This window comes from Embiotoca jacksoni, unplaced genomic scaffold, assembly GCF_022577435.1.
Source record: "Embiotoca jacksoni isolate LCO1_2020_lvr unplaced genomic scaffold, fEmbJac1.0.p SCAF_17, whole genome shotgun sequence".
Taxonomy (NCBI): domain Eukaryota; kingdom Metazoa; phylum Chordata; class Actinopteri; family Embiotocidae; genus Embiotoca; species Embiotoca jacksoni.
Genome location: NW_027185307.1, coordinates 13172360 through 13192277, shown reverse-complemented (window position 1 = coordinate 13192277; position 19918 = coordinate 13172360). Strand labels below are relative to the sequence as shown.

Sequence of the window (19918 nt, the reverse complement as noted above, 5' to 3'; positions counted from 1 at the left end):
GGACTCCCTTTGAAAATAAAATGGCACATCTCAAGAGGCGTATTCTCAAGTTACCCTTACAGAAAAAACACATAAATTTCACATGTGCAAAAATTCATGTGATCACATGTGACCACTTGACCATGTAGATTCCCATGTGAAATGTGAATTCCCACATATTTTTCGCATGTTATCATATGTTGCAACATGTGGAAAAGATAGGAAACTCATGTTTTTTTTTTCTTCTGTAAGCATAAAATTTGGAATACATACAAAAAATAAATTTAGGGTCAAGTAATTCAGTTGTTGCTGTTAATTTTCAAATTAAAGCTGTCCCAGCTTTGCATTATAACAGGATATCAATAACGGAATACATGCAAAATTTGGGACTCTGTGCAATTTTTTGTCACATAAAAGAAAAGATCGAAGTCCGAATTCTCACATTGCTGGTTTTATAATTCTTTGTCATGGACACTTATGTAACAGCCTTGTTTCTTGAAGGCAACCACAAGGAAATGTTTACTAGGAATTCTGTGACATAGTGGAAGCATCCCGCCCTCTCTCAAGGGACCAGGTAGACTCCCCTCCACCACCATCACACACACACACACACACACACACACACACACACACACAGACAGACAGACAGACAGACAGACAGACAGACACTTTCCTCCAGTCCTGCACTCCCAGTGTGAACAGGCTGATATCCCCCCACCCAGAGTGAGGTGACCCTTACAGACGCCGCTGACCCCTTCCTCCTCCCCTCCCCGTCCTTGAGAAGAGATACTTCCCCCTCATTCCTCCTCCTGAACTTACTGACGCCCCATCTGAGCCTTAGTGCCCTCTATCCCCCTCTTACCCCGTTCCTCTAACCAGAGAATGGGCGAAGTGGAGGCGGTAGTGGAGGTGGACGGAAAGTGGGAGGAGCAAAGGAGTTCAAGGAGTCAGGATATGAGAACCATGACTCCAGTCCATCTCCTCGCATCCTGTTACTACAGGATATAGACATTTTGTCATCCCGGACCTCCTGGTCACTTTCACGGTAGGAGCGAGAGAGCAGAACGTCTTGGGCATTGTTCCTGCTGTGAAGGGTCATATTAAAGACCCAAGCAAAGTGCAAAGTCCTTCCAGGAAAAAAACACTCCAGAGGCTGTGACAGTGAGTAGAGGAGGGAGGTGAAGGAAGAGGAGGAGAGCTATTTTTAGAACAATTACTTTACTGGTTCCAGGTATTTTTGAGGAGATGGGGCAGGACAAAAACGTATGTGTGTGTGTGTGTGTGTGTGTGTGTGTGTGTGTGTGTGTGTGTGGATATGAGATGCACGGGGCCCGGTTAGTCCAATTCTTTTGTACTTCCTGCATCTGAAATCCAGAGAATCTCAAGTTCCTCAACATTTCTCTTGCTCTCTTGTTTATTTAGCCATGGTGGGAGTGTGGCTGAATAGGTGGCTGCATCCGGGCACTTTGGTCCACACCGAGATATCTGAACTATCTGCTGCATTAAATTCTGTAGAGACATTCATTTTCCTAGAGGATGAATCCTACTGACTTTGATGAGCTACTGATTTTCCATCTAGCACCACCATGAGGGTCACATTTGTGTTAGGAATGAAATGTCTCAGCAAATAATGGATGGATTAACATGAAATGTAGTGCAGATGTTCATGTCACTGCAGATGTTCATGTCACTGCAATGATTGTATGACTTTTCATCGAGTCGTCATCAGCTCAAATGAAATGTAAGCAGAACATTGGTTTATCACTAAATACCTGCAAAACTAATGACCATCCTCAGCTGTACTTCATGTTTAGGACTGACACGATAAAATAAGATGATGAACATGGTGAACATTATACCTGCATGATGTTCTAATTGTCAATTTGACTGCATTAGATCTCTGAAGTTAGCAATTAGCTCAAAGCACTGCTAACTTATGTGTACATATGTGCAGCCTCGCAGAGCTTTTATGTGACCAAAGACTCTTAGTTTTGTTTATTTTAAAGTAAACTGTAACAACTTTACAAGCCAACGTATTTTACTAACCATAATGAGAGCTGTTTAACCAGTGAAAACAACTGTACAATGTGGTTTGTGGCTGTTAAATGCATTTGTCAAGATCAGAAAAATTGGTGTGAAAACTAATGAAAGAATGAGGTACAAACTGGGGGTCAGTAATTTGACATGAACATGAACATTTGTGGTTGAACAAAGCGTGTAGGTTAGGATGTCTGAACCTTAATTTATATACTCAAAGATCTCTGCCACTGCTGTCTTAATTTGGACAATTTGTTTAAATCTGTTTCCTAATTTTATGGAAGTGCAGTACTGAATTATTGGAGTATCTCTTTAGTCTTCAATTTATTCTTTCTTTATGTTTTGTGCTTTTGATTTATGTACAAAAACAGAAGAGATAAATCATGAAAAAGAAGACTTCAAGCATCACTTACTTATTATTCTTCCATTGGAGCCAACTTTGGATGTTGTATAACTACTCTGTTGCTATAAGTTTCCAAAAGTGATGCACAAGCTGTCATACTAATGACCAGCGATCCTGATTAAAGCGAGTGGACTGCACTTTGATCTGTTGGGGCCAACAGTAGCTACCTCTGCTTCTTCTGCCAGGCCGGCCAGCTGTTTAAAGCATCAGTTGGAGGAAGTTGGCAGCCATTATTGCCACTACAAGAGGTGGAGGGTGAGATGTGGAAAGCGGTGCTGGCCAGGGGCCAACAGGGCACTCCAGACCCCACATCCTGTCTCCAGAGGTAAAAACACTGCCAATTGTAGTGCTCATTTGATCGGGGAAAAGTCCATAAAGTCAGGTGGACTGCTGGGTTTTGTTACAGATATGAGATGACACTCTTGTTTAGTGAACAGTCAAATAACCTGAATGCATTTATACAAACACACATGCACATGCAGACAGTAAATACTCCAAATCCTTCTTTATGCACTTGGATTAAAACGCTGTCTGCTCTCCGTCTCACTCAGCACTCAAGCGCCAACACTCACAAACATATCCGCACACACTTTCACACATATCCGCAGACGGACATAAACAAACGGACACACACGCCACAGCGTAATGGCTGCCAAGATAAGAACAATGTGGCGAATGATCAGGACCGGGTGGAACAACTGGACAGTGCATTGTGTCCATATTGTGAGGCCTGATGGAAAAAACTGTGACAAGTAATGATGTGCGCAGAACGAGAGGGGTGTGAATGAGCAGAAAAGGACAAAGTGTCACGTGAGTGCGTCGACACAACGTGTGGAGATCGTGATGCAGAGCAGATCTCTTGCACCCAAACACGACTAATAAGAAAAACTGCCACTTGACAGTTCATATTTCCTTCACTGACCTTGACCAGAGTGGTGGTGACGTTGGGGTTGGTGACCTGGCAGGGGATGACCAGTGGCTCCTTCTCCTTCATGTACAACACAACTGGGCTCATTCCCGGTTGTTCCACAAACGGTTGCTGGCTGTCTGAAACCCAAATACTGCGTCAGGGACACATATGTTACAGATAATAAGCATGTCAAATTAATGCATGAACAAAGGCTCTTTCTTTGTTACACATTAAATATTTAAATAAGACAACCTGTTAAGTTTAAAGGATCAGTTCACTCAAATGACAGAAAACATATTCTCAACCACATCCGGTAGCATGTGTACTAATTGCATTTTTACTTCCCAAAATACTTGCATGATCTGCAGACTGGCTTGGTGGAGTTAATATGATGAAATGTCACAAAATGGTAAAAAAAAAAAATAAAAAAAATCACAGTTTTCTCAGCCTGAGGTATTTTTTTAAATGTTATTACCTCCATTTACCCTCACTGAGAGACCCTGTCAGAGACCAATTTCTTAAAACATGGACTAATAAAAATCCATACCATCTGTATGGTCAGATCAGACTTAGTTTAGATAATATATCCTTGATAGAACAGATGTTTTTTTTTTATTTGACTCGTTACTACAAAGAGAGTGGTGTTTAACTATCTTATCTTTGACTCATGTTTGTTCCCGCATCTTTTTTGGTGGGGATATCGAGTATAAATAACAGACCTAAAGAACAAAGGTGGCAGTTCCATGTTTTGGCCCAATGACTTTCACAAACAAGGCAGACTGCATGTAGCCTGAGAGGCAAAACAGGGAAAATAAATAACGTGTCAAAGAGGTTGCTACACCAAACTGGCTGATTATTATTATTATTTTGAGATCAACGTCACAACCAAAGGCAAGTTAGATGAGTGTATCAGCGTTTTCATCACCTCAGATCTGCAATAGTGACTGTCCACAGTGGAAACTAAACCCTTGACTGAATAAAAACAGAATTTTGTGTGAACTGGACCTTTAAAATCATATGACCTCACAGAAAGGCCAGAGAACAATCACCTGCCTCAATGCACACACGCGCACACACATATACACTTCCAAGTATCAATCTCTACAACAACAAACAAACAAACAAACAGACACACACTCCTAAAGATACACTGCCCTCCACGCCCATTCGCTGAATACCCATTCAGCAAATGACTGCCTGTAGTCAACAATAAACACACAGATTGTTTAGAAGCATTCAAACGGCCTCTCTCAGCTCAACTACTGTAATGGGTCTGTGCCATTCAAAGGTGTGGGTGTTGCTCACTGTATTGTTTGTTACCATAGGGTGTTATTCAAGGAAAACAAATCTCTGAACATTTGAACAAAAGTACCCCAAGGACTAGCAGACTGAAGGCTTCCTTCTCTTGCTTTGATTCCTAATAGAGGACTCAGGAGGGAGGCAGCATCTGAGCAGAGCTGCAGGCCAAGTCTGATGCTTAATGGACATGGTGACCTGAGCGATTGATGCCCCCCGAGGGTCCTGTTGGCCAAACAGAAGCATGGCCTGTGACCCTGGCCTCCAGCCCAGCTCCATGCCCGGGACAGCTCAGCCTGAGAAGCGTCACTCTGCAGGACAAGGGAGGAGCCGGCTGGGCAGACATCGTGCCTCCTCTGCCCCTGGATACCCCTGAGCCACTGGCCTTCATCTTATCCCTCTTGGCTACACACGCACACGCGCACGCACACACACACACACACACACACACGCACACACACACACACACACACACCTCCCTGCCGCCACCTTGTAGAGACACAGCGACATCCCCTCCCAGCACACCCCCTTCAAGCTCTTCCCCTCCTCCCCCAAGCACAGGATACTTCAAGCAAGGCTGAGCAGAGCAGATAAGGCTGATGCCCTGGGAAACTCTGCCCGAGCCTGAGCCTTTCAGCAACTGGGCTATTCCTGGCCTCGAGGTAGCACGTAAACGAAAGTAAAAAAGGATTTATATATAGACAACAGGGACGTAGGCTTGGGATGAGAAAGGAGAGGCAGGGGAGGAGGAGGGGGGATGAAACTGTGCCAGAGTCATCTAGAAGGATGTGTTGTTGGGACAAGCAGTGTTTAGATATAATTGGCTCTCTGGCATTGGTCTGTATTTAGCACTCACTGTATCCTGTTTAACCTGAGGATATAAACAATAAGTATGACGGGGTGAAGGAGTAAGGGGCTTCTTAGTCAGTGGGCCGGAGAGGAAAGCACAGCTAGAAAAATGACAGAGAAGACGAAGAAAATGATGTGAGTGACACCCGGACCTCGACCAGCAGGGCCTTACCTGTGACATATACATAGATGGACGTCTGTCTTTGGGTTCTGCGCTGGTACCGGCAGCGGAACAGGCCGGTGTGTTCGGTCTGGCTGCGGCTGACTCTCACACGGCTGCAGTACTGCTGGCTCGTCCTCCCGCAGCGAAATTCATCCACTTCCACCTGATCTCTGGCCAAGCCTGCTGGGAAAGCCCAAGATAGCTCCCAGCGACCCCTGAAGAGCAATTACAGGAAATTAAGGGAAGGGAATTTAATGATCGATCAGACAACACTTAACATTCCATTTTACATCATAGGGACTGCGTCAGATTACCTAACAGTTGTTCCCCCATATTGAGTTACCGGGAAGGGAAGAATTAAACTCCCTCAGTGTTCAAGAGATTTAATTTTGTAGGGTGGCCTTAGGGGGATGATATGACGAAAAACAAAAGAGCAGTTGAACAAAGTGTTCTTTGATTTTGTGATGAAGTTTGTACTGCATATAGAAACTGAAAATAAAACTCAATTTCTCTACACAAAGTTTAAAATAAGTGCTTCTAGTAAGTAAAAACAAAAAAGCAATCACAAGAATCTGGGGAAAAATAGTTCCCCCACATTTTGGACCAGTTGCTTCTAAATGTTAAAGAAATCTTCTTATTGGAAAAAGTGGTAAATAATTTCAATAAGAAGCACATCTGGAAAAAAAAAAGTGAAAAAAAATTGCCATTATACACAACTTAAGAAAACTTAATTGAAAAAAATGCTAAATTCTCACCTGAAAAAGTCAGTAAAGTTAAAGAGTCTCGACAGACAATTTATTTTAATTCTAATCTTGGTGGTGACTTTGACAATCATTTTTCTGTTAATTTCACGATATTAGGGTTTAAAGAGAGGTCTGTTGAGGAGTGTGTTTTCCTCTTTCTTGTCCCACCCCAGTTCCAATCTCTAGTGTTTCTTACTTCAGATACTTCTACCTGAAACTCACCTGCAGTTGAGCAGTAGTGGCTGGTTGACGTCCAGGACCAGCTGCCGAGCTTTCACATCCAGGAGAGGGACGCTGAACTTCCCCTTTTGATCTTTATCTGCAGAGGTTGAGAGAGGACAAGTGGAGTTGCAGTAATGTGACATCTCTGAATGAGGAGGCAAAAAATTGGGAGTATGTCTAATAATCCAGTGAGGTCAGAGGTCAAGGCCGGTTTATAAGATTTGAGTATATTTTTAGGACATTTGGGAAGGGTGATTACTGACTAAATTCCACTTAACCAAGAGTATCTTGTTTATCAATAAACTAATATGACAAAATGGTGTAGGTATCTTTGCAGTTATATTTAATTCAGGTGATTTGACAAATAGACTTTTATATTGAGACAGTCCAAACCCCGTTGAGTGGAATTAGATCTGTTGGAGAAAATTTCAACCACTTTGCAAAAATAAATACCTTGGACACTACCTGTGTCTGTTACAAACCAGGCTAAACTGGACCCTGACCTGACTGCAGTCTTGGTGATTCCCCCCTCCACAGCACGTCCTCCATCCAGGCCACAACATCTGTGACCCTCCTCACATCTACTCGCTCAGACCTCTCGACAACTTCTGTGGAAATGCGTAAGCAGTGTCCTTCTTGTTTATCAAATAAAGACATTTCTCCACTTCATTGCTGAGGTTTATTAATGAGAGATAAAGTTGGTTGTCTGTCCGCCCTTCCTTCCTCCCAACAACAGCGGAAACATCATTCAGGGAAGTCCGTCCTTCACTCTGACCGCTCCTCACAGAGCGCGCAACAAACAGCTCAAACAGCAACCATTCAACTGCTCTGTGAGCAGCTAAATCACCGGTGAAGGAGTCAGTGAATCTATCATTAAAATCCATTGTTAACTTTCATTGTCAGCCTCATTGCTCCCAGTGGATGCCCCATTGAGCAGATGTAGTATTACTCACCCTCCTAGCACTTCCTACACTATTTCCTTAGGTTTTACACTAAGTGAGAAGGCAACAAACACGCACATGGCAGGTTAAGGGAAGACCGAGGGGAAGTCAAGGAACTCCTCCAGGCTTTTTGGGGCCTTTTCAACAAGCTATTTAAAAGAGTGTCTACTCCACTTAAACTTAAGAGGAGCTTCAGGAGTTTTTTGTTGTAAGCATCACAATCAATCTCCAACATGTCTGTCGTGGAATTATTGCGGCAGGTCTCCACACTGATTCAATAAATCCCCAAATCAGAGATCTGAAACAGACACCGACAGCTTAGAAGATATTTTAGGTGGCAGTGTTGAAGGACAGAAAGACTTTGATTCATACAAAGGCAACATTCAACAGTGAATAGATGTGCACATTGTGGCCTTTTTGTAGTGCAATTCCTATCACTGTGTCTAATTTCAAGAGACTGAAGAAATCATTTTTAGAGAAACAATCTACATAAGCAAATCAGTTTTCTGCGGTTTGATGTTGTCATGTAACAAGCATGCGTTTTCAATTTTCATTTTATATTGTAAATATATTTTATGGATTTTTTATGTCTTCTGAAATAAACGTCCTCTGACTTATGTCAGTCTCAACATCCAATAATGCATTTATCAATGCTAAGATATACGGTATTTTCTGGACTTATTTTGGATTGATTCAAATAATTTGCATGTTAAGTGATTCACTGGCAAAAAAATAGGCTATAGAAATTCAAATTTTTTTTTTTTGCTGTGCTTTTTTGCCGATTTGATCAAGTCAGCAGGAAATAATTCAAGAAGTTTGCTGTAGAGACAGAAACAAATAAAGACATTAAAAACACGCTATGAATTTCATCCTTGAAGTGCAAATCACTTACAAAATGTGTTGGTACACATACAAGAGCTACATTTGTATGAAAACTGTTGCCATAATGCTAATACTTGCAGAATAAACAATTTGTTTACAGACACTGTAAAACAAAAATATCGGTTGCATGGCAGTTAACTTAGTGATACTATTTGTACATAATTCTACTTCGAAAAAAAACATCAGCTTTAATCGCTTCATTTGCTTCCAATAACACCCAGAGATCTGGGGAGTGCAAAAAAAAAATAAGTGCTCATTAACCTCGGTTCCTGCTCGGTGGATATTTTCTTTCGGTTGGCCATGAACCCTCGTTCGCTTACTTTCAGAACCTCCATTTGACAAATTCATCAGTGTCAGGAAACAACGCCCTGCGTGTGTCCATTCACCCAGGGCCAAGCGCACAAGGAGCCGGGCCACAAAGGTCCGCATTACCCAAACAAGTGTCCCGCTGGATAGCCCTTATCACACTCAATGCACGCGGTGCCAATCGAGGTTTACAAGCGGAACAGCGTCAGACACACCGGCGACTCAAGAGGCTGATAAATGAAGAGATAGACAGCAGACAAACCACAATAACGGAGGATATGTGTGCGTCTTCTACCTTTTCTGTCTTAGTGATGGGAAATACTTTGTTCAAAGGGCGTTATATGTCCGAATTAAAAAAAAAAAAAAAAAAAGAAGCCATGCGTAAAATGCCATTTTCACAATTAACAAAGTTTCCTTTTAGGTTTACAACGTAAAACTAAAATATGTTGCACTTTGTAGTAAATATTAAGGACTTTATCAAACTAATTAAGGTGTTATCCATGCAGCAGGTAACTACCTTGTCCACTTATTGTATTAATAAAAGTATAACCGTTACTCACCTTTTGCAAGAACACCATACAATCCACATAGTAGGCAGATGAGAATAAAATTCATCATGTCTGACTCCGATGCAGTGTCTTTCAAATACAAAACATGAAAGAAGTTTAATTCCTGCTGTTGTTTTTTTCCCTCCAGAGCAGACTACACACACACACACACATACACACAAACACACACACACACACAGCAGAGCGCAGCGCAGCTGACTGTTGCGCTCAGGGCTGATGGTCAGTGAATGGACACGGTTGGTTTCCTGAGGTTAGCTGCTGGAGATCACGCAACAGGACACCACGCTTGAACTCCAGTGCAACTTTTTCCCATCGTTATGGACAGTGGCGCGGATTTATACGGTTCCCACAGTGCTGCCACCGGATAGCGGGCTTCCGTGACCTCGGACACACCCACAATGATGACACTGGCTGTCACCTTCCTAAACCGACCCGCGAGGGGTTAATGAGAACATTGTAGTAACCGTAAGAGCTCTGCTACCTGATACGTTTTAAAACTTCAATAAGCCTAGATTGCTTGGACATAAGAGTCTCCAAGACTTATTTTCAATAGAGACCAATTACGAATTGTGGTGCAGGATGTTGGGAGAGGAATGTGCGCGTCAGCTGTGCTTAAATCTTGTTTGAACACAGGAGTGGTACATTGGATGATCAGCACGTAGGCACCGCGATAAACGGGGGTGATTTACCATAATGGGGGCTTTCATGATCAACATCACAGTTGAGTTTTTCGAATTTCAAGCCTGCACTCCTTCTTTAAACAAACATATGAACGTGCTCCTTGTACAAATATGTCACACATTCCACAACTGTAGAGCATACTGACCTCTCCAAAGACAGATAACTTGCTTTTCGTCCAAACTGCTGCACAGGTGCATCATACTGTGCTCTTTTTTTTTTTTTTTTAGTCAAAAAGGCACCAATCAAACCGAAGCAGCAGAGATTTCCCAATTCAAAGTTAATAAAAGTACATAAACAAGAAGTTTGCTGCATTGGTAATGGTGTCTTTAATATAAAGGCAAACAATCGTATCATTTAATAATGATCCAAACCTTCGGGTGTGAGATGCATCATTCCTTCGGGTTATATATAGAGTAAAAGAGTCAGAAATGCAGACTGGCCACTGGGTGGTGCTTACGAGATGAATAAGAATGAAAAACTGCACAGTGTGTGCTTAGATAAGATTGCTGCAGACAGGCATCCACTACATTGTGGTTTCAAGGGTACCATTTTCAAAGTACAAAGGAGGCACTATATAAGATAAATTAAATCACAATAAAACTGAACCTACCGAGGGATTGTTCACATCTCTACATTTATAGAATATACTGAACATAAGGCTATGACTCATATAAACGCACGATATACAAATGCACATACATACACGTACAGTACAAAAACAACTCTTAAACTCATAAAGTGAGTTGTGAACACATACAGAATTATACAGTACACAGACGGATGTTGAGGGCAAAAATAAATGGTTACATTCTGGTCAGAAGAGAACTCGTTCCACATTCAGCGAAGTTATTGCCTACATTTACATGCACAGAATAATCTGGCAACTGATCAACTGCAGGCAGGTTTGAAGACTCACAGGGAAAATCAATTTTAACATTAAAGCCTGTTTACAGGTGTTGGGGAGCACCAGTGTTAAAAGGCTGTAGGCTATAAAGCGTTCTCTGGCTCCAGAGAGCCCTGCAGAGTCTGATGAATTACCTTAAATGATGACAACTTTGCTATTGGAAAAAAAACCACAAAAAAAACCGCATCTGAGTGAGGTCAGAAAGGAGGGAGTTTACCAGATACAGCCCTGCTCCTCATCATCGCTGCTCAGGGATACATTAGCAGCTGCTAGCGTTGCATATCCAGATCTCCTACCAAACTGTCAGCGGCCGAGTTGCATTAAGGTGTAAAAGTAGGCGGCATGGAATCTGGTCCTGCTGCATCAATTTTGCTGGAGTGCAGCAGGTGTTGACAGAGCAATAGTGATAGGTCTATTGTTGTTATTTTTTTTAATCAGGGTTTCCATTTAGATTTACGTTTCTATGTAAATTTGTGCTTTTAGCTGCAAGAAGATTGTTTACTTGAAGACTTCAGCAGCTCAAAAGATGCCTCATGTTATATAAAGTGAACAAGACACTCAGACAGAAATAAGTTGGTGATGAGGCAAAAAGTAATTTAAAGTAATAAAACTATTCTGCCTGTGCATACAAATAACTAGAATTAAAATTTTCTTATTTTGAAATAAAGACATACAATAATGAGTGCTACGTATGTTTCAGCCTATTAAATCTGACATATTTCTGTTGACATGGAAAATGTTGTCCCACAGTTCAGTCTGCATGTGTGCAGACATCAAAAACCAAAAGCTAATAGAGTGTTTCTGTGTGACAGCATCAGTATGTTTTTGTACATGTCAACATGGCCGCTGTCGTTGTTTGCAGACTGTAAGGAAGCTGGTTGGTTTGGAGCAAAAATGATGCCGCCGCTGGCCCGTTGCCTTGGACACGCTCCCGAAAACTGACCGAATATGTTGTCATGCTGTCCTGACAGCGATTTGAAGGCAAACTTCAGATCTGAAACCTTTGTTCTGTGTGTTGAAGTCATTTTGTTCATGTGAGTGTGATGTTCAGTCACACCTGTCCTTTGGTCTGCTGATGGATCCAATCAGTGAACTTGACCACCTGTGTGTAGACGCCGGGTCGGTTCTGCCTCGCGCAGCCCTCACCCCAGCTCACGATCCCCGCCAGGAACCACCGCCTGCTCCGCTCCAGACACACCAGCGGACCTCCTGAGTCCCCCTGAGGGCACGCACACACACACACACACACACACACACACACACACACACACACACACACACACACACACACACACACACACACACACCGATAAACTCTTACAAACAAAAACTCATCAACGTAAACACCATAAAAAGGAAGCATACAAATATTACCTCTAGGACCAGTTTTGTTAATTGTTGATCATTTTTCTACTGCTGTGGATTATTGGCAAACTTATATCATATTGAAACATTCTCATGTCACACAGGTGTCCACACTCATGTGACACCGGCCAAGTCAGGTCAAGTCAGGGATGTTAATTGGCACAAAAATTAAGCACAAGTGCTGAAAACGTTTGGAAGTAATGCAGCCACCCATTTTTAGAATTTATATCATTCTAGTATTGACATTTTTCTTAAGGAATTGATATCAAATGAGTAGCTTGTAAGTGCTGATCCTGCAGTATTTATCCGCCGATTCCATAATGGGAGAACTACTCGAGGATGAGTTGGCTTCAGTTGGACATGTTGTTAGTGACAAGTCATTTTATCAGATAACTGACCAAACTAATATTGACAAATATCATCTTCTTTCCAAATGCTCATATTAGCAAACTTTCTTAACGTGCAATAATTTAGTTTTCACTCTAAAGTCTTCATTTACTAGAAGTGTTTTTATTTCTTTGCATGGCAGCGTCTTCACATTGCATTGTGAAAGCAAAAGAAATAGAGCATGATGATCAAGATAAAACTGATAAAGTACATTTTTCCTTATGCTGACCCACTTTGTTGTGGTTTAGACTGAAATATTTGGAAATGTAGGAAAACTAAGAAATTCTTCTCAATAAACGAGGCAATGTATTTTGTGGTTTTGACAAAAAGGTCAATTCTAACATTTCTCAACAACTGTGGGAGTGAGTGTATCCAGCATTTTCCATCAAATTCAGCACCACACCCTCACCTGGCAGGCATCCACTCCTCCCTGCAGGTTCCCAGCACACAGCATCCTGGGAGTTACAGCGTCATCGTACAGCTTGTTACATGTGTTCCTGTTTATGATCTTCACTGAGGCCTCTTGTAAGCGAGACGCCAGTTCACCTATAAATAACACAAACACAAAATTAAAACATTTTGAGGTCCAATTTCTGTAAGCTCCTGCCCTGTAATAATATTGAAGGGAAACATACTTTTTGTGCATTTTTTATTGGGTACTGTCGACTCGTGCTTACCGTCCTCCATAAGAACCCCCCAGCCTGTCACATAGCAATTAGTCCCTGTGGTGAAAGTGTGCGAGGAGGCGGGGACGCACACAGGCTGCACCAAGTCATTGAAGAAAATGGGCACGCTGAGCTCGAGGAGCGCGATGTCGTAGTCAGAGGTAAACTGGTCGTACTGCGGATGGAGGAGGATCCGACGGATCAGCCTGGTGGACGCTCCGTGGGTCCCCGTGGTCATCACACGCATCCCCATGTAAGCCCGCCACGCACGAGCATCTGAGTATCTGCAAACACACCGTGCCTGAATACAGTACATACACATGACTTATCAAGGCGACGCCGTCAGTGTCCTTCTTACTTAATGGCATCCGAGTCCTGGAAACAGTGAGCCGCAGAGATGAGCCAGCGGTTGGAGACCAGCGTGGCTCCACAGACGTGGCCATAGCGATCCATCTGGAGGCTGACCTGCCAGGGCCATGACCCCGCCACGGCATCAGACCCTCCCACGATCTTCGCACGCTTCCTGGGCCTGGTGCCGCAGCCTGGGAGACAGAGGAGGGAAATTACAATCTAAGACAAGTTTGGACAGTGAGAGGAGTTTCATTCGGTTTTTAGTCAAGTACAGAAGCATGAGGGTTGGTGTGCGAGTACTTACCACAGCGCAGCTCATCAGAGGCGTCATAGCAGTCTTTGACTCCGTCACACTCAGGGTTGACCTTACTTATACACTTTCCATTGGCACATTTGTAGGAGGACGAGGAGCAGCCTTTAAGATCTAAATAGAACAAAAGACATAATTTTTGAAAAAGAATCCAAAAACATCCTCATCAGTAGTGTAACAAAAGGCCTCTTCAGCCCGTTAGTCAAACGAGTCTCAGTGACATGCTCACATGCTCTGGTGCAGTTGAGTTCATCACTGCGGTCTTTGCAATCAATGATACCATCACACACTGAAGACTTCGGCAAACACACCTTGTTGGGACAAACGTGGTAACATTTACCTCCTGAAAACCAAACAGAACAAAACACATCATTAAAACTGACACATACAAGTGTCAGTGCAGCAGCAGCATGTCAACTCACCACAGGTGCCCTCCTCACTGCTGTCTTGACAGTTGCTCTGACTGAAACATTGGCTGTTTTGAGGTTTGCACTGGCCGTTCCCACACAGCACTTCCCCTGGCCGGCAGGATGCTACACGTTTCACAAAAGTGTGCAAACACAAAAAAAGGTTCATGTCTTTACAATACAATTCAACTTAGACACTTTTATAGGTAAAAGATGATGGCAAATATACAGCACAACATAAGATAAGATAAGATAAGATAAGATAAGATAAGATAAGAAAAGAAATTTAAATACAATACTGAATGGGACAAGATGCTGCACAGCTCTCAAACAAGAAGACTTACTGCATTTAGCCTCATCTCGTCCATCTGAACAGTCCTTTACTCCATCACACACCTTCCTCAGAGGGATACAGCGGCCATTCCCACAGCGGAAGTGGCGAGGGCAAGCTGGATATAGACAGCAAGGAAACATACTCGTACTTTTCATTTGATATTTAGTCTAAAAAAATTTTTTTTTTTTTAAATCCAGAAAAAGAACCTTTTTTTCATGAAAAATAAACTAGCATTTCTGACAAAAAGTCTCATCAGCCTAGCTATCCTGGCAAGTTACTATTTTTCTGGAAAGGATCAGCTACTTTTTTTTTTTTTTTTTAATCTATACCTGATTTAAATCCTTACACTGCTCCTGGTAGTAGCTTTGGTGGAGTGAAAGCATCAGAGTTTACTTACTGCCCTCTGGAGAGAAGGCTCGGTATAACAAGTAGAATCCCTTGTGAGTGAGAGATTCATCAGAGTGAAAGTGAAGGGAGAGCGGAGAGGAGTAGACCCGCTTCTTGCTGCTGTCTGACACCGGATTACACAATCTAAACATACGGGGGCAAAAAAAAATTAAAATATGATATGATAGAAAACCCACAGGAAGTTACAGTCAGTGAAGTGAACAACATCAAAAACGGGAGTGATGTAGGTCAAATACTAATCTTTACTTATGGGCACCTCGGTTGCACCACAGTTCAGTCTCACAACTCACTTCACCCCTCCGATGTCGAGCCAATCTTTCTCACAGCCGTCTGAAGATGGGGAATCCTGAATGTCCATCGTCACGATCGTCATGGAGATCAGGTATCCAGGCAACGGTGCCTGATAAAGTAACCAAAGGCGAGGAAAGAAAAGAGTTCAGATGCTGGAATGTGGACAGGCTACATAACAAAGAGATGATTCACTCTCGTCCTATCCACTTTTTTTTTTTTTTTTTTTGTGGTATATTTCTAACACACTCAAAGTACATATGCAAACGCTCTCATGTAACTCACCTGTAGTGTCCAAGTGCAGTCTATATTAGGGGGGTAATAGGAAGGGTAGTAGGGCGAGGAAATAGAGCCGTTCCAGGAAGAAATGGACCCTCCACAACCTGCAGGGGGAGATGGTGACACAGATAAGATCACAGAACAGTGACACCAGGGCAACCTCAGCTCTACATCACGCTGATCAAATAAAAGCTGTAGTAGCACCGAGAGATTAACACAAACAAGCTGTGCAGAAATTAGATATATGGTTATATGTTTTTGTCTGTTTGTGAGAGGATTCAAACCTGCTTTTGGGATGGCCTGGAAGTAAGCTTTGAAGATGGCTCCATCCCTCTGTCTGCTGAAAGAGAAGGTGACCAACATCACATTCCCAGAGGATGTCAGCTTCATGACCGGAGACGAGCCTGAAACATGCAGCCCACACCACCTGAAACAGGTACATGCATCAATGCTTAACATGTATTTTAGTGAAACGATAACCAGAGAAATTCCGCTTTTGCTGCACTCGGATATCAAAAGAAGGTCAGTTATCAGTTGCTACTGCAATTACAGATGTTTCCACTATAACTCCACACAAAAGGAGTCCATTAAATGCCATTACCTGGCGATTATCTTGTTCTGTAAAGGGAGTAAGAAGTCATAGGCAGAGAGCTTGTGGGCGGTGCAGCTTCCTGGAGAGGCGCCGTGAAGGGTGAGCACAACCAGTCGAACCATGTGGCCCGATGGCACACGAAGGCGCCACTGATAGTATGGTTTCTTGGGATTCACGAGGCTCAGGGTGCGATTGTTCCCATATTTGGCATAGAGGTCAAAGGACATTGCTAGACAGAGGAAGTGATGTAATTACCGTCCGTTTCTGTCAGATTGGAGCACATATGCAGGTGGGTAACAAATTACAGCATACAGTGGAGCCCAACTGAGGGAATGAAATCAGATATTTTGTTGACTAGGTGTTTAGATGAAAAAGCAGTGCTGGAGATGCTACTTAACATGTTTGCTGAGAATCTCCCACAGCTGTACTTTGGGTTGAGATCTGGTTATGCTAAGGCCATGACTCGCCTAACTTTCACACTCAAACCAATCAGTGACCTCATATGGTGTGTTTGTTTCTCCACTCATTTTTTCAGGATTTTCTCTCAATTCATCACCCATTGAAGTCAACTATACATTTTAATACTCTTATTAGATTTAGCAGGCAAACAGCTTTACAATGTGAACTACTGTAATGCAAAGATTTACTATATGGGTGAAAAAAATTTCCCCTCGGGGATTAATAAAGTATATACCTACCTACCTAAAGTAAAGTCAGAAGAGTGCTTTCATTACCTTGGAAGCCAAGCTGCCATTTCCCACTCTGGATACTATTTGGATTTTTTAATTTGTCCGATTTTTCTTCTGTTTCAAAGTCATCGGGGTCCAAACCTGCATAAACACAAGACGCAAGAGTCAAAATCTTTTCAAATTTACCACTACACTGAATTCATAAAGGGTTAGCAGTTAATTACGCATTTCTAAAATGCTCCTTTTTGAAATATAATGTTGTGTTGAGCATTTGTAGTACAAGTACTGTGTGGTTTAACAACAGTAAGAGCCTCTACCTAGCAGGTGGAGCATGTCATCATCTTGCTCCATGTAGTAGCGCTGCTCGTTGCGGCTGTCCCGCTGCTGCACCTTGTTGCTGCCGGGAAGCCTGCGCTGCAGCCTCTCTGGGCTGGACCTCTGGATTTCCATGGCAACGTTGCCCGGGGCGGAGAATTTACTCCAGTAGAAGACATTGAGCCCATCTGCTCCTTCACTGTCACACAAATCGTTTACGATGTGGATATTCTGCTGTGGACATCCTGCGTGTCTCATTCTGTTGTCATAAATATTCTTTGAATGTAAAAACTGTTGCAATTGTCCGTTTATCAGTAGGTTTTGTTTTGGAGCAGCGTACCTGAAGGCAGTAATTCCTGAGCGCAGGTAGTAAGAGCTCCACGGAGATGACTCATAGAGTTCTGAGAACTGTTTTGTTTTTTTAAAGGAAAAGGATAAAACACATACAGTAAGTATGACATCACAGAGGTGCAGGTGAGGTCACTTTTCCCATTAAGGCAACACATACACACACCTGGTTGAACGTGCAGCCCAAGCTCAACAAAAGCATTGTTCTGGTTTGTGTGTATCAGACTCTGCATGTGTGTATGTTGACTCTGAGCAGCACAGAGCTCCATTGTGTCTGTACCTGCCGGCTGTGAAGAGGTAGGACCCTGGGTGGTATGGGCTCCGGGCCCTGAGTTCACCTGCTCTTTAATGAACAGATGGCCACAAGCCTGCTAACTCACCCTCACAGGCTAATACAGGGGTATTTAACTTTGTAACTACACAGTTTCGGGAATTTCCACCAATCAGTTCACCACTTCTGCACTTGGTATCTACAGCCATGCACCTGCCCTTTACTCCAAAAATCTGACTATCCCCCCTCTCGTATCTGTCTAGCCTCTTTTCGGTCTGTCATCCCAGCTTGCCCTACTGCCCTGTCTCTCCCTCGTAACCCCAGCATCAAACAGAGGTTCTCCTCCTCTCTGTAGTGTACAGCACACAGAGTGGCTGATTGTGTGAAAGCTACACAGACAATGTTTTTATTGAAGGCCTGCTCTTCCTCTCACTCTTGCTGCCTGGGCCTCGCTGGGCTCACAAATGCCAGGCTTGTCCTCAGCCCTGAAAGGGCCCCGTCCCTGGGGGTCTCGGGAACTCGCGCACACACACACACACACACACACACACACACACACACACACACACACACACACACACACTGTGCCCTGCTCCTGTTTCAGCTTTACATTTAACACCACCAGAGAGAGATAGAAAGAGGGGCAGAAGAGAGGAAGGTGGTGTGTAGAAAAAAAAGAGAGGGGGGGGGATAACGCAGGAGAAACCCAACAAATAAGAATGCAAGGACAGAGGAGGAGAAAGAGGGCACCAGTGTTTTGAAAGCACAGCATAAAAACAGTAGTGTCCGCTGTAATGAAGCATATCAAAATTAGAGCAGCAAGATCAGCTTCAGCCTGAGGCAGGAAGGTCAAGCAGCAGTCATTCAGAGGGGAGGCAGTGACAGACAAGTTCACCGTTCCACTTACATAATGGTTCAAAGCCTGAGCCTGCAGGCGGAACTGAGTGGAGGTGGAGTCAATGAGCTCTGGGGAGAAGCTCAGGTTTGGGAACTCCACGCTGCCTCCGAGGAAGAACACTGAGCAAGGCGGAGCTGGGGAGGAAGAGGCATGAGACAGGTGGCTCTAAATAAATACACTTCAAGGGACACCAGAGCACGTTTGTACTCACATGTTAAGTAGTGGAGTGTCAGTGCAATGGCAGCAGCAAAGGGAAAGAGAGGCAGGAGACCCGACATCCATCTCCTCCAGGAGCCACATGCTGAAGCTGGGCCCCTCTCCACCCTCTGCTCTGCCTCAGGCTCCGTGGGGGGGCTGAGGGACTGGGTGGGCTCCTTCCACTCCCCCTCTCCCTGTCAGAGACAAGGACATGCCTCAAATATCATACCGGCTTTTAATGTCCGTTCTCAAGTTGCATCTAATTGTTATATTTTCTGCTAGCACACAGCAGAGGCGCAGTAAAGCAAATGCAGCAGATATGCCAAAATCAATGAGACATGCTCAGACATAAAATCTTATGACAGAGCAGACACTGATTTACTGAGAGCAACGGTGAACATCTTTCAGCTGAAAGGATCTCCTGAAACGTTTAAGGGGTTGGCAGGGCTCCCCGGGGACGCAGACAAAGCGTGGCTGGAGGGGTCTGCTTTCCCACGGCCTGGCTCTGCGGTGTCAGCACTCAATCAAGTGGCTCTCCGTGACATGGACATTCATGAGAAAGAAACCCACATACCCACCCCGCCCCCCCGGGACAGATTTTACAATTAAGATAAACCATGGCTAACTAGAACTCAATCAAAGTTCTGAATATTATGCATCCTTCTTATATTGCAAAAACTCTCCCCAAAGTTAAATAATAATAAAAAATAAAAAAAACAGTTTCGCGATAGACTCTAGAAAAACTAGTCCCTGCAGACAACAAGTCTTTGACGCGTAAAGAAAGAACAGTGATGGTTTACCTGTGCAGCGGAGCAGCCCGAGTGTCCATGCCCGGAGACGCAGTACACTTCGCAAGTTTTGCTTTTGGGGAGAGTCCACATAGCACTGTCCCGTTTAGCTCCGGAGAGGCGATATGCAACAATACCTC

General features: G+C 43.4%; 2 protein-coding genes across 4 annotated transcripts in view; both read right to left on the bottom strand.

Moving 5' to 3' along the window:
- flt1 (fms related receptor tyrosine kinase 1) overlaps positions 1–9625 on the bottom strand; it is a 34260-nt gene extending 24635 nt beyond the window's left edge. For all 3 annotated transcript variants that reach the window (XM_069151710.1, XM_069151711.1, XM_069151712.1), the window contains exons 1-4: positions 9292–9625; positions 6603–6699; positions 5647–5852; positions 3342–3466 (exon numbers count right to left, since the gene is read on the bottom strand). In XM_069151710.1, coding sequence (XP_069007811.1) covers positions 3342–3466; positions 5647–5852; positions 6603–6699; positions 9292–9349 — 486 coding nt within the window. In that variant the 5' untranslated portion in view covers positions 9350–9625. The remainder of the gene's footprint in view (positions 1–3341; positions 3467–5646; positions 5853–6602; positions 6700–9291) is intronic.
- Positions 9626–11936: 2311 nt separating this feature from the next.
- Positions 11937–19903, bottom strand: LOC138199550 (suppressor of tumorigenicity 14 protein homolog). Its single transcript, XM_069151715.1, has 19 exons — positions 19791–19903; positions 19004–19184; positions 18802–18926; positions 17616–17683; positions 17278–17474; positions 17006–17101; positions 16281–16500; positions 15964–16106; positions 15686–15783; positions 15403–15512; positions 15102–15235; positions 14715–14819; positions 14386–14496; positions 14193–14306; positions 13958–14077; positions 13661–13844; positions 13315–13586; positions 13047–13183; positions 11937–12104 (listed from the first exon to the last, which is right to left on the bottom strand). The coding sequence occupies exons 1-19, from the start codon at positions 19869–19871 to the stop codon at positions 11937–11939; spliced, it is 2664 nt and encodes an 887-aa protein (XP_069007816.1). The 5' UTR covers positions 19872–19903.
- Between the last annotated feature and the right edge of the window lie 15 nt (positions 19904–19918).

Excerpts from the sequence above, each read along its gene's own strand:
- LOC138199550 (XM_069151715.1), bottom strand. The coding sequence starts at position 19,871 with ATGTGGACTCTCCCCAAAAGCAAAACTTGCGAAGTGTACTGCGTCTCC. Across the intron at positions 19,185-19,790 it reads CGGGCTGCTCCGCTGCACAG|GGAGAGGGGGAGTGGAAGGA; the intron begins GTAAACCATCAC and ends TGTCTCTGACAG. Across the intron at positions 17,475-17,615 it reads TCAGGAATTACTGCCTTCAG|TGAAGGAGCAGATGGGCTCA; the intron begins GTACGCTGCTCC and ends TTTGTGTGACAG.